The 13,073-nt window shown below is 35.8% G+C and overlaps 1 protein-coding gene across 1 annotated transcript in view; it reads left to right on the top strand.

Moving 5' to 3' along the window:
* The window catches only part of LOC112838136 (uncharacterized), a gene marked incomplete at its 5' end in the record, with an annotated part of 234,215 nt that overhangs the window by 140,843 nt on the left and 80,299 nt on the right, over nucleotides 1-13,073 (top strand). The window contains one exon of the mRNA XM_073877665.1: nucleotides 10,723-10,805. Coding sequence (XP_073733766.1) covers nucleotides 10,723-10,805 — 83 coding nt within the window. The remainder of the gene's footprint in view (nucleotides 1-10,722; nucleotides 10,806-13,073) is intronic.

Raw genomic sequence — 13,073 nt, 5'->3', positions numbered from 1 at the left:
AAATTTTTAAAAGTCCTATATATATTAAAAAAAATACTCTAAGAGGCATACTCTGAATCTTCCTGAAGAAAGCCTAAAACCATGCTTCAGAAAGATCAGCAGAGGAGTTAGGGTTGTGAGATTGAATTCTGATAAATTAGAGTGGCTTAGAAACCCTTAGTTTTTCAGATAGGTTGTAACTAAATGTAAATTCAAGCCTACACAAGCTTAATAGGATTTGCCAGTAATTGAACTGTTAACTAAAAACAAACAAAACAAAAACAAAACAAAAACCCCACAATACATTTCCAAGGATGATAACAGAATCCAAACTCTTCTCTAGTGTACATTATATAATCTACAATTACTAGATATGCAAAGAAACAAGAAAATATAAATCTTAGACAAGGAAAATAGTGAATAAGAATAACCCCAAGATGATTCAGATATTAAATTTAACAAGAAAAGCCATGGAAACATTATAAATATGTTCATAAATTTCAAGAAATTACTTTCTAATAAGTGAGGGAAAATATGATCTTAATGAATGGTTAGATCATCTCAGCAGAGAGGTGGAAATTATAATCAATATAACCAAATGGAAGTTATGGAACTAAAAATCCAAGATTAAAATAAATTAACCAAGATGAAGTACAGAAAAGAAAAAGTTGACAGAGAAATGAAGAGACTCAGAGGCCATGGAGAAATATCACATGGTTTTAATACAGGTAAGGGGAATCTTAGAAGAAAAATGGAAGAGATATGTATTAAAAGAGTAATGACTGGAAATTTCCCAAATTTGATCGAATATATTGACTTATAGGTTGAATACCCTCAGTGATCCTCCAAAAAAAATAAATAAAAGGGAAACTTGTATTAAGAATATCATAGTTGGGGCACCTGACTGGCTTAGTTGGTAGACCCTGAGATTCTTGATCTTGGGGATGTAGGTTTGAGCCCCACGTTGGATGTAGAGATTACTTAAAAAATAAAATCTTAAAAAAAAAATCATAGTCAAACTGAAGAACACCAAAGTTAAAGTGAAAATTCTGAAAAGAGACAGAAGAAAAAAAAGAAAAACATTATATGCAATGGAACAATGATATGAAAAATGGCCAACATTGTCATTAGAAACAATGGAGACTGGAAATCAATGTAATGACATACTTAAAGTGCTGAGGAAAGAAAAGTCAATCAAGAATTCTGTATCTAGCAAAAATATCCTTCAAAAATTGAGGTTGAGGGCGCCTGTGTGGCTCACTTGGTTAAGTGACTGCCTTTGGCTTAGGTCATGATCCTGGAGTCCCGGGATCAAGTCCCACATCAGGCTCCCTGCTCAGCAGGGAGTCTGCTTCTCCCTCTGACCCTCTTCCCTCTCGTGCTCTCTATCTCTCATTCTCTCTCCCAAATAAATAAATAAAATCTTTAAAAAAAATTGAGGTTGATATGAAGACATTTTCAGATGAAGGAAAACTGAAAAAATATTTCTTTAGCAGACCAGCACTATAAACAAACAAAGCTAGAGAATGTTCTTTAGGTTGGAGGAAAATGTTGTAAGATGATTTGCACAGGAGAATGGAGAAGTCTCAGAAATGGCAAATATAGAGGTAAGTACTAAAAACTCATTTGTCTAATAATTTTCTTTTTTTTTAAAGATTTTATTTATTTATTTGACAGAGAGAGACACAGCGAGAGAGGGAACACAAGCAGGGGGAATGGGAGAGGGAGAAGCAGCTTCCCACGGGGCAAGGAGACCAACATGGGGCTCGATGGGATCATGACCTGAGCCAAAGGCAGCGGCTTAACGAACTGAGCCACCCAGGTGCCCTGTCTAATAATTTTCTTAAAATGTAACTATTTAAACAAAATAAAATGGCATTGTGAGGTAAGGTTGTAAACCATGCACTGATGAAAGACATAACAATAGCTCATGGGATGAGGGGGTGGCAGCTGAATCATACTGTTGTGAGTTTATTATATTCATGATGTAAGAGGTGTGAAGTGGACAATGGGAATGTCGGTGTGAAGTGTGAAATTCTATAATATTGACTATAAATAGACATGGATAATTTTAAAATCCATGCTATTAGTTCTAGATTGAATAGTAAAACAACCTCAAAGTTGCAGAAATAATAGAAAATAATAGAGGAAAGAATAGGAAAAATAGAGAAAATAAGATATAATACTAAAAACATATGTAAGTAACCCAGAAGAAGGCAGGGAAGGTTTAACGGAAGAACAAAGAAGCAAAAGGCACAAAGCAAAAAGTGAATAGCAAGATGGTAGACAAACTCAACCAGGTAAATAATAGCATAAAATGTTCAAGACTAAATAATTAAATTAAAAAGCAGGGACTGTCAACCTAAATGAAAAAGCAAGACCCCACTGTATGCTGTCCATAAGAGATGAACGTAAATTGAAGATGAAAGGACAAAAATATATACCATGGAAATTCTATACCTAAGAAAACTGGTCAGTCACAAAAGCAAAGGAAACAAAAGCAAACAAGTGGGATTACATTAAACTCAAACTTCTGCACAGCAAAGGAAACCACCAATGAAATGAAATGAAGACAATCTACCAAATGGGAGAAAATATTTGCAAATAATATATTTGATAGAGGATTATATCCAAAATATATAAATAACTTATACAACTCAATAGCCAAAAAAAAAAAAAAATCAAACAATTGGATTAAGAAATGGGCAGAGAATCTGAATAGACATTTTCTAAGGTAGATATATGGATGGCCAGCAGGTACATAAAAAGATGCAAAGAGTCTCAATATCACTAATCATCAAGAAAATGCAAAGAGACAAAAAAGAAATCAAGAAGGATATATAAGATCTGAATGACACTATGAACCACCTTGATCAAATTGATATTTACAAAGCTCTTCACCTAAAAACAGCAGCATACACCTTCCTTTCAAGGAAACACAGAACGTTTGCAAGATAGATCATATGTTGGGTAATAAATTAGATCTTAGTATATTTTAAAAGATTTAAATAATACAACATATGTTTCTCTGACTAATGGAGAAAGATTAAATGTTTCCTTTTGTAAATCAGGAACGAGGCAAGGATGTCTCATCTCATCACTTTCTATCCTGGAGGTCCTAGCCAGTGCAACAAAACTTCTAGAAGAAAACAGGAGAAATCTTTATAATTTTGTCCTTAGACGGGGCATAGAAATTTCTTACTTTAAGAGAAAAACAAATACATTGGATTTCAACAGAATTAAGCTTTTCCTAGTCAAGCTGCCATTAGGAAAAAATAAAAGACAAGTTATAAACTGAGAGAAACCAACTATAGTACCTGTATCTAAAAAATGGTTTGTATCCAGACTATATGAGAACTTTTACAATTCACTAGTAAGAAGTAAAACAACTCACTTTTTAAAAAATTACAATACTTGGAAGTTTCATAAAAGGATATATGAATGTCCAGTTAGTTCATAAGGAATCTTTTAGTCATCAGGAAGTGCAAATTAAAACTGTGTGTTACCACTTCATGATTACTAATATGCTAAAATTAAAAGAAAATAACAACACCAAGTGTTGATTTGACTTGGAGGAAACTTTCATACATTGCTGGTAAGAGTATAAAATGGTACAATCGCTTTGGAAAACTAGCAGTTTTTTGTTAAAAGAAATAAACATTTATCAAAGACTCAGTGATTCCACTCCTATGTATGTACCAGGTAAAAATGAAAACATGTCCACAAATAGACTGCAACATGAGTGTTCATAGCAGCTCACGCACAACAGTCAAAAATTTGAAACATGCAAATATCCATCATTAGATGAATTAATAAATAAATTGCAGTATAGTCACACAAAATGGCTTATTACTCAGTAACTAAAAAGTGATAAATATCAAAATACTGTTCTGGGTGGAAGAAAACAGACACAAAAGAGTAAATACTGTATTATTCCACACGTGTGAAATTTTGTAACAGGATTCTAATTTGTAGAGGTAGAAATCAGATTAAGTGGTTGCCAGTGGTTGCCAGGAGTGAGTGTGTGTGTGTGTGTGTGTGTGTGTGTATGCTGGGGACGGGGGATCAAGTGCAAAAATATGGGAGCATTTCAGGGGGTGATGCTAAATGCTTTATATTTTACTTGTGGTGCATATGTTTGTCAAAACTCATCAAATTAGAACATGTACATTTTATCATGTATAAATTATCACTCAGCACTTTGATTTTAAAAGTAATAATATTGGATTCAGATATTCTGGATTTAGCTATGGAGAATACAGAGTGTGTGGCAGCAAAGTTGCCAATAACATCATCATCTCATTCAAGTGTTAAAAGTCTGCAAGGAGTAGGGTGGTCCTTGCCCATTATTTTTTTCTAAAAGTTTTTTTATTTTTATTTTTAAAATCTTTTACTCAAATTCAATTTAGTTAACATATTATTAGTTTCGGGGTAGAATTTAGTGATTCATCAGTTGCATACAACACCCAGTGCTCATTACATCAAGTGCCCAGTTACCCCATCCCCCCACCCATTACCCCTCCAGCAATCCTCAGTTTGTTTCCTAGAGTTAAGAATCTCTTATGGTTTGCCTTCCTCTCTGTTTTTATCTTATTTTATTTGCCTTTTACCATAAACATAGCATGCAGAGTTAGAGTGATGAAGTGAGTACCTCTATGAAGGGAGTCTGTGGTGAGCCATCATTCCTCCCTTGGTCTTACTAGCACTCCGACCTCCAGTCTGAAATCACTGGTTCATATGCTTGTCTGGTCTAGTAAAAATAATAATAAAAAAATATTTTCAACATCTCTTAAAGGCTTTACCCTGCTTGCAGGTTCCTTCAGGCTGGCCCTAAATATTGAGAAGGGAAGGCAGAACTTGAGTACATTCTTTTCTGAGTATTATTCTTCTACCCCTTCTCTACATCTTGCAAATCATGGTTATTGACTCCTTCAGGATCTTATCAGGGGCAGGCCAGGGCTGGATGGGCAGAGGGGAGCTTATTTCTCTGGTGTTGTCAAATGGTAGAAGTTGTTAGGTTTTTTAAAAGCTGACCTCTTCTTTCATGGCACACTTTTATGCTTTCTTTGGACATACACTTTCATATCTTTCCCTTTGCCAGGGATCTCTCACTTTGTGCTGGTTTTTTACCACTCCTTTATTAGAGCCAGACACTTTGTGGTACCCTTCTAACTTGGTCCTTTTTGTATATGCCTACTTTTGTATATGTACTACAGAGAAAGAAAGAAAGTAAGCATAATTGAATGGAGAACATACATTAAGGAAGGAAGGACCAAGAGAAATGAACATCATCCCAAGTGAATCAGCAACTCAAAGAAAGGGAAAGGAGGAAGTAGAAAAACAAAGTGAATAAAAAAGAAATAAAATATAACATATATATTTCTAATAATATAATTAAATAAAACATAAATAAAACATATATTTCTAATAATATGATAATTCCCCCAGTAAAAAATACTGTCAAACTGAGTTAGAAAGAAAACCCGCAGCTTACAATAAACATGCTTAAAGAAATGTTGAACACCTATGAATGAACCGATACCAGAAAATTAAAACAAAAATAAAGCTGTCCCAGGAAGCAATGTCCACATCAGACAAGTGGGCATTTAAGGTTGAATAAGGTCTAAGCAGTAAGGGAAGAACATTTTATAATGAGAAAAAGTATAATTTATGAAAAAGATATAATATGACACAACTTATATGTATCAAATAACACAACAGCTGAATATAAAGCCTAACCTAAACTTGTTAGGTTTTATACATGTGACAGACATATAGAAAATACAACAATAGAGGACATTCTCTATGATCATAATATAAGAATATTATAAATTAATAATTCAAAGGTGATCTACTGGTGGCAAGGATTTAGAAAAATAGATTTTAATAAATTGCTAATGAAAATATACATATAAATTTTATTTACATATTTTATATATATGCAATTATATAAATATATATAAATATCTATATAAATTTTTTGGAAAGCAACCCAACAACACCTATTAACATTTAAAATATGTCAACTCATTGACCAGCAATCTCATCCCATCCACAGGAATAAAAGCACTAGTATGGATGGGTACAAGTACACAGATTTTATTGTAGCATTTTTTTTTGATAAGAATATAAAAATGAAGAAAAATGAATGTCATCAGTAGGGAACGATCAAGTAAGTCATGCTACATTTGCAGTATAATATACTATACAGCCATTCAGCATAATAAATTAGAGCTATAGTTATTGACTCAAAGGAAATTCCATCAGATACTGTTGAGCATAAAAGGGTATAGGCAAGTATATGCAATATATAGTTTCCTTTTTGTATAATGGTGAAAAATAGCTCTATCAATGTGTGGGTTCCGATGCTCACATATGTGTGTGCATGTATATATTTGGTTAAATGAGCATGGAGAAAATAGAATGGGTTATGGGGAGCAGGTGGACTAGAGAGGTGTTAAGGGAATGTGGATGGAAGATAAGAAGGGGGGTCGAGGGCAAAATTCATTTTAAGTAAAATATAGTTAGGTGTGTATTTTATGACTCAGAGATGACCATGATTTCTTATTATATGAGAAAAAACTGTTATGAACCAAAGTATAGGCATAATTCTGTTTCAGTTAAAAGTCACTGCTTATCTGTGTCTGTGTATTTGTCTATCTATTTGCCTTATATGTGCATTTGGGAGAGCAAAGAAAGTTGAAGTCAGGTTTATGGTTGAAAAGAGGAACGAATGGCTGTAAAATCTTAACAAGGTCAAAGAGAAAATGGTAAATGATTAGCTGTGAGTCACAGTAGGGAAGGAAAACTCATGGAGGAGATTTTTGAGTCTGGGTGGCTTGGCAAAATAGTGAAAAGGAATAGGAAATAAGGGGAAGGAGTCCTTTAAGAGGAACGAAGTTTGGTTTTATTTTCATGTCTAGCCCTGGGGTGTTAGGAGGACTTCCAGTGTCGTTGAATGGTGGTGGGGGAAGTATGAAAGAAAATCATGCAATAACATCATGAATCGCTTATTTACTTATAGTTTGTTTCTGTACACTTCATTTGACTATCTAGTGTGGACAAGTTTTGTAAGCCTTTAAGCAAAAAGAGAAACAATAAAGGAAAAACACTCATACTCATGATTATATAAGACTGAAAACCACATCTTACACACACACACACACACACACACACCCCTCTCAAAGAAATTAGAAGGCAAACTGCAAACAGAAAAATATGTGCCAGGCAAACAGTTAACTTCTTTAATATGGAAAGATAAAAAATCTTAAAGAAAATGTTAAATATTCCAACTGAAAAAAATTGAGGAAATGGCAACTTACAACATAAAAAGCATATGTGCTCAACAAACATAAAAGTGTTCAGATATTTAGAGTTACAGGATTGCAAATTAAAATAACTATGAAGGGCACCTGGGTGGCTCAGTTGGTTAAGCGACTGCCTTCGGCTCGGGTCATGATCCTGGAATCCCAGGATCGAGTCCCACATCGGGCTCCCTGCTCGACAGGGAGTCTGCTTCTCCCTCTGACCCTCTTCTCTCTCGTGCTTTCTCTCATTCTCTCTCTCTCAAATAAATAAATAAAATCTTTAAAAAAAAAAAATAAAAAAAATAAAATAACTATGAAATGTTATAATTTTGTTTACCAAGGAGGCCAAACTGAAAAATACAGTGACAGTCAGTTTTGGCAAGAATGTGGGTAAACTGGATACTCTCATACATTGCTGACTGCAAATTGAATTTTGATAGTTCTTTGTGTGAATCTTAAGTGTTTGATTTAATATTCTTGATCTTAGATACTCATTTGTGAAAATAAGCACAGATAAATACTAAGATTTTTTTGTGAAATTTTTCAATATGATGTAAATATCCAACCAAAGGGGGCTGGTTAAGTAAAAACAAATGATATACTATGGCGCAGTGATTAAAAATCAGACTTTGAGGAATATTCAATAATGAGACAATATAAGTGTAAAAAAGGATGAGAACTACATATACAGTATGATCATAATTTGATAAGAATTATATTAAGTACATAGGTATATAATATATAATTGTTACATAAGGTATATAATTAGATGAAGTGTACATTAACAGTTATCTAATATATATGTATTTACTATATACATTTTTATAAATAAGAAGGTAGGTTTTAGACCAGAGAACATTTTACATAAGAACAAAGAAAATGTTAAGGACTTTTAGAAGACTATCTCTTTGGTTGGGACTTTATTACCTGGACACACATGGCATTACTATGTTTTAAGATAAAGCAATATAAATTCCATTATGTCAGAGATTGTTCCCGGTAGGCGGGATTTCTAACATGGTTTCCCAAAGAAGTCCAAGCACCCATCCCCAGAAACTGTACACACCACGAGAGAGCTATTCTGGGTGCACCTAATCTAATCACACGAACCTTTAAAGGATAGAACTTTCTCAGGCTGGTAAGCAGAAGAGAAGGCAGAAGGAAAAGTTGGAGAGATTCAAAGCATCAGGATGCATCTTGTGGTCGTTGGCTTGAAGGAGACCGCAAGGAAAGCGTGAGAAGGAAATGAATTCTGCCAACAACCAGCAAGCCTGGAAGAGGATCCCAGGACCCAGATGAGAATTGCAGCCCTGACTGATACATTGACTTGGGCCTGGTAAGACTTGAAAAAGAAGAACCAGCTGGGTCACGTTTGCCTAGACTTCTGACCTGCAAAATACTTAAATGAATATTAAGTCGCTGAGTTGGTGGAAATGTGTTCCAGCAGCAATAAAAAATGAATATATTGCTCAATGTTTAAAAAGTATGTATAAGTAGAAAATGGGGTATGGTTCTTACATAAGATGTAAAAGAAGGATTAAGTGCATGGGCTTTGAGGTCAAATAGAACTGGGCCTAAATTTCAGATTTTTTACTGGTTAGCTGTCTAATTTGTGCAAGTTCTTTGATCTTTCCGAGTCCCAGTTTCCAAGTCTGTCAAATGAGGTAATGATAGCTCTTTTAACAGTTTCTTTTGTGTGAGTGTGTGTGTGTGTGTAGTAAACAATATAATACATACAAAGTTTGCTAAAACACTAAAAATTCATTCTATTATTATTTCATATTTGTTATTCCAGCCACCAGTTATGCACTGAGAATTTAAATTTTAAGTCTTTTAAAAGGAGGCATATTTAAAATGTAATTCCACTGCCTTCCCTTCTCTCTTTCTTATCTTGATTTTGACCATATCAACCTCACTATCAGTGAATTCTGTTTTAGACGCGAGGAAGCGCTTTTAACAGTCTACAGGACTCTCATCTCAATAGATTAAAGTGCCGGGCTTCTCACACAAGGGGCACCTGACCCATCGGACTCTCCCTGAAGAAGGACATTTGTTGGTATCTGCCTTCAGTTTGGCACCGTGGACTGGGAGCAGAGTCAGAAAATACAATGAAACTGTCGCTGCTCAAAATGCATGAGCCACATAGACCCTGACTAGGGAGAAGAGGGTGGCTGGGTGATCTCTAGGGAGAAAAAGTTTTCTAAAAGCATGCAGACATGGAGACCATGTCCTAAAACTTTTACACTATGGAAATCTCATTTAAAAAAATGTCCACAAGAGCAATTCCAAAGGGCTAGGGGATGATCATATTTAATCCGTGGACGACGGAGTGGGAAAAGAGGACCAGCAGCAAGACTTTGGCTGCTTATGGTATATGATACATGTATACTTAAAAAAAAAAAAAGATATTGGGTCAACCTTATGAGATTGATTAACTGATTAAGTTATAATTTAAGAAACAGTACTGGGGCGTTGAGTGGCTCAGTCAGTTAAGAATCTGCCCTTGGCTGAGGTCGTGGTCCCAGGGTCCTGCTCAGTGGGGAGCTTGCTTCTCCCTCTCCCTCTGCCCCTCCCCTTGCTTGTGCTCTCTAGCTCTCTCTCACAAAACAAACAAACAAAACAAAAAACGAAAAATAAAAAACAAAAACAGTATTGAAGGTACACTATTTTACGCCCCGTGTTAGACACTGCAGAAGAAACAAGATGAACAAGACATATTGTCTGCAAAGAGATTTTTTTTGTTTTTGTAAAGAGTTTTTGATCTAGAGCAGTGGTTCTCAACTGCGGATGTCTAGTCCCCCAGGGGACATTTGACAATGCCTGGAGACATTTTTGCTTGTCAAAAATGTGGAGAGGGGTGGAGAGGTGGAAGCTATTGCTGGCATCTAGTGGGTAGAGGCCAGAAATGCTGCTAAACATTTTACAAAACACGGCAGCCCCCATAACAAAGAATTATCCAATCCAAAATATCAATAGTGCTGAGACTGATATAAAATAAATCATGGACGATATGGAAAAGATAGCTCAGGTGGAAAATACTGGGCACAGACAGAGAACAGAATCTTCTAGTTTCAAGGTATTGAAACATTGGTATGAGATGCAGAGGAGTTTCTTTGAAAACTCGATCCCAGAAAAATAGTTGATAATAGAGAATCCTACCCAGATGTGGGTAGGAAAGCAGATCAGACACAGCTGCTGCTTGTAAATTGCATCCATGTGGCGTGGCCATTGGTAGAGTTCTACTTGAAGTTCATGCATTGACTGAATTAAAATTGTGGAGGATAGAACACCTTAAAGTCTCCTTCTTACAATTCTTTATTTTACCCCCATTTGTCAGGCTTTATATAAACGCTTAGATTACAGTAGTATAAGCTTACATATCCTCTGAAGTGAAAATCTGTAATATATTTTTTCCACCTTTTGTTTTTAACCCTAGGAAGCATTTCTAATAAAATTGGTCCCTGCCCTATGGACTGTGATCTCAATCTCTTAAAAGAAGACCACGAATTACACAAGAAGGTAAGATGAAAGCTGTAGACGTTGGCTTTGGAAAGACCATGAAAACAGTAGCCCCTGATTATTAACTATGATTTCTTAAAATATATTTACAGGTAGAAAGTAATTTGGTCTTCAAAGCAGGTTTTGAAGTGTGGGACATGCTAAAGCAGCTGACGTTTGTGAAATCAGTAATGCCAATAAATTTTTATTACATCCGAATCAGACTTCTTTAAGCTGTTGAAGACTTTAGTTAAATTAATCAGTCTACAAGACTCTTTCCACCTTGGGCAGGGTGATTAGAAAATGTGCTGATTGTACTGTGCTGTATTTGGCATGATCACGGCTGCCATGAAGGCTGTCCAGAAACTGTCTTGATAAATTTATATAAATTACATATCCTGGCTTTTCAAATGTTGGCTAAGTTAATTTTACTGGCATTACTGGACCCAGTTTTTAGATATTCAGCCATTTTCAAAATCCATATCTACGCAGATCAAGTGACTTTGGGTTTTAAGTATTCAGAAAATTTGGCCTAGCGAGAAAGTTGAAGCAAAAGGATTGTCCTCCAGTCCCTGCTTTTTCCCATACAAATTACTTGAATCATTAATTTTCCACTTTCCTGACTAAATAAATATAGGTATATAGAACTAACTTTTTTTTAAGATTTTTTTTTTTTATTTATCTGTGAGAGAGAGAGCGGGAGCAATAGCACAAGAAGGGGTGAGGGAGGGCAGAGAGAGAAGCAGACTCCCTGCTGAGCAGGGAGCCTACCATGGGGCTCGATCTCAGGACCCTGGGACTGTGACCTAAGCCAAAGGCAGGCACTTAACTGACTGAGCCACCCAGGCACCCCTAGAACCAACATTTTGCCTTACACTCAAGAGAGACTTTAAAGTCAGTCTTGTTTTCATCTCTAAATAGGGGGCCACCATCTAATCAAATAAATGACTAAGTTTTTAATGTCTAGATGACCACTACAGCATTCAAAATTGCTATGTTTCTATCACAGTTCGTATTAAAAAAGGAAACTTAGGAATCAAAACTTTAGTGAAATTTGTGCCGATGACACTTGAACTCAGTATTTACTGAGTGCTTGGATATGACTAGGTTCCAGGAAATGTTCTCAGTCCTCTGCATCAAATAACTCATCTCATTCTCATAGTCAACTAATGGGACAGATACTACCATTATCATCATTTTCCCTATTTTACAGGGGACACAAATAAGGCGTGGGAGATGGAATGAGTTAGCCAAGATAATGTTGCTAATAAGTGCGTAGCTGGGCTTTGCATCCAGACTGTTTCTGGACTCCATATTTGTATTCATCGTGAAATAATACTTCAAAATAGTTGCGAATTATTTTCTCCTTTTAGCTAGATATACATTGTGTCCTGCTTCCTGGGTCGTATACCTTAATTTAAGGGCCAGGATAAGGAAACAAAGAACAACTTGCTAGGAAGGGAAAGGGAAAAAGCTCATGTCCTTTTACATATTACATATTAAGTACTATTATGTATTTTTTTAAAAAAAGATGTATTTATTTATTTATTTTAGAGAGAGGGAAAGAGTATGAGCAGGGGGAGGGGCAGAGGAAGAGGGAGAGAATCCTCAAGCAGATTCCCACTGAGCATGGATCCCAATGTGGGGCTCGATCTCACGACCCTGAGATCATGACCTGAGCCGAAATTAAGAGTCAGAGGTTTAACTGACTGGGCCACCCAGGCATCCCATGTATTACGTACTTTTATGTATACTCTTTGGGACACTGAAGAAAGGGTATACACATGAGACTCCCAGGATATTGTGGATCTAATATTAGTCTTCTAAGTACCTTTGTGAATTTTCATACTAATTGTTGAATTTAAACTTTGGAATTAGAAAAAGGGCTTAAACAGGTAAGGTGAGAAAGAATACAATCATCCAGAAGAGCTAAAATTCTTCCCTATATTTTCTGGGTTGACATGTTCAATTAAGGAATTCTTTTTCACTTTATTTTTTTTTAAGATTTTTATTTATTTATTTGACAGAGAGAGAGAGAGAGAGAGAGAGAGAGACAGCGACAGAGGGAACACAAGCAGGGGGAGTGGGAGAGGGAGAAGCAGGCTTCCCACTGAGCAGGGAGGCCAATGCGGGGCTCGATCCCAGGACCCTGGGATCATGACCTGAGCTGAACGCAGACGGCTAAGGACTAAGCCACCCAGGCGTCCCGCTTTTTCACCTTGTTTTTAATATTATATTTCAAAAATTGTGAGTCAATTGCTTGGAATATTTTGCTCTTCCCTGTGGGTT

This window comes from Callorhinus ursinus, unplaced genomic scaffold (assembly GCF_003265705.2).
Source record: "Callorhinus ursinus isolate GAN/ISIS: 27379988/994484 unplaced genomic scaffold, GSC_fseal_2.0 scaffold26, whole genome shotgun sequence".
Classification (NCBI taxonomy): domain Eukaryota; kingdom Metazoa; phylum Chordata; class Mammalia; order Carnivora; family Otariidae; genus Callorhinus; species Callorhinus ursinus.
The sequence above is the reverse complement of the archived record's forward strand: the minus strand, read 5'-3'. Positions and strand labels throughout refer to the sequence as shown.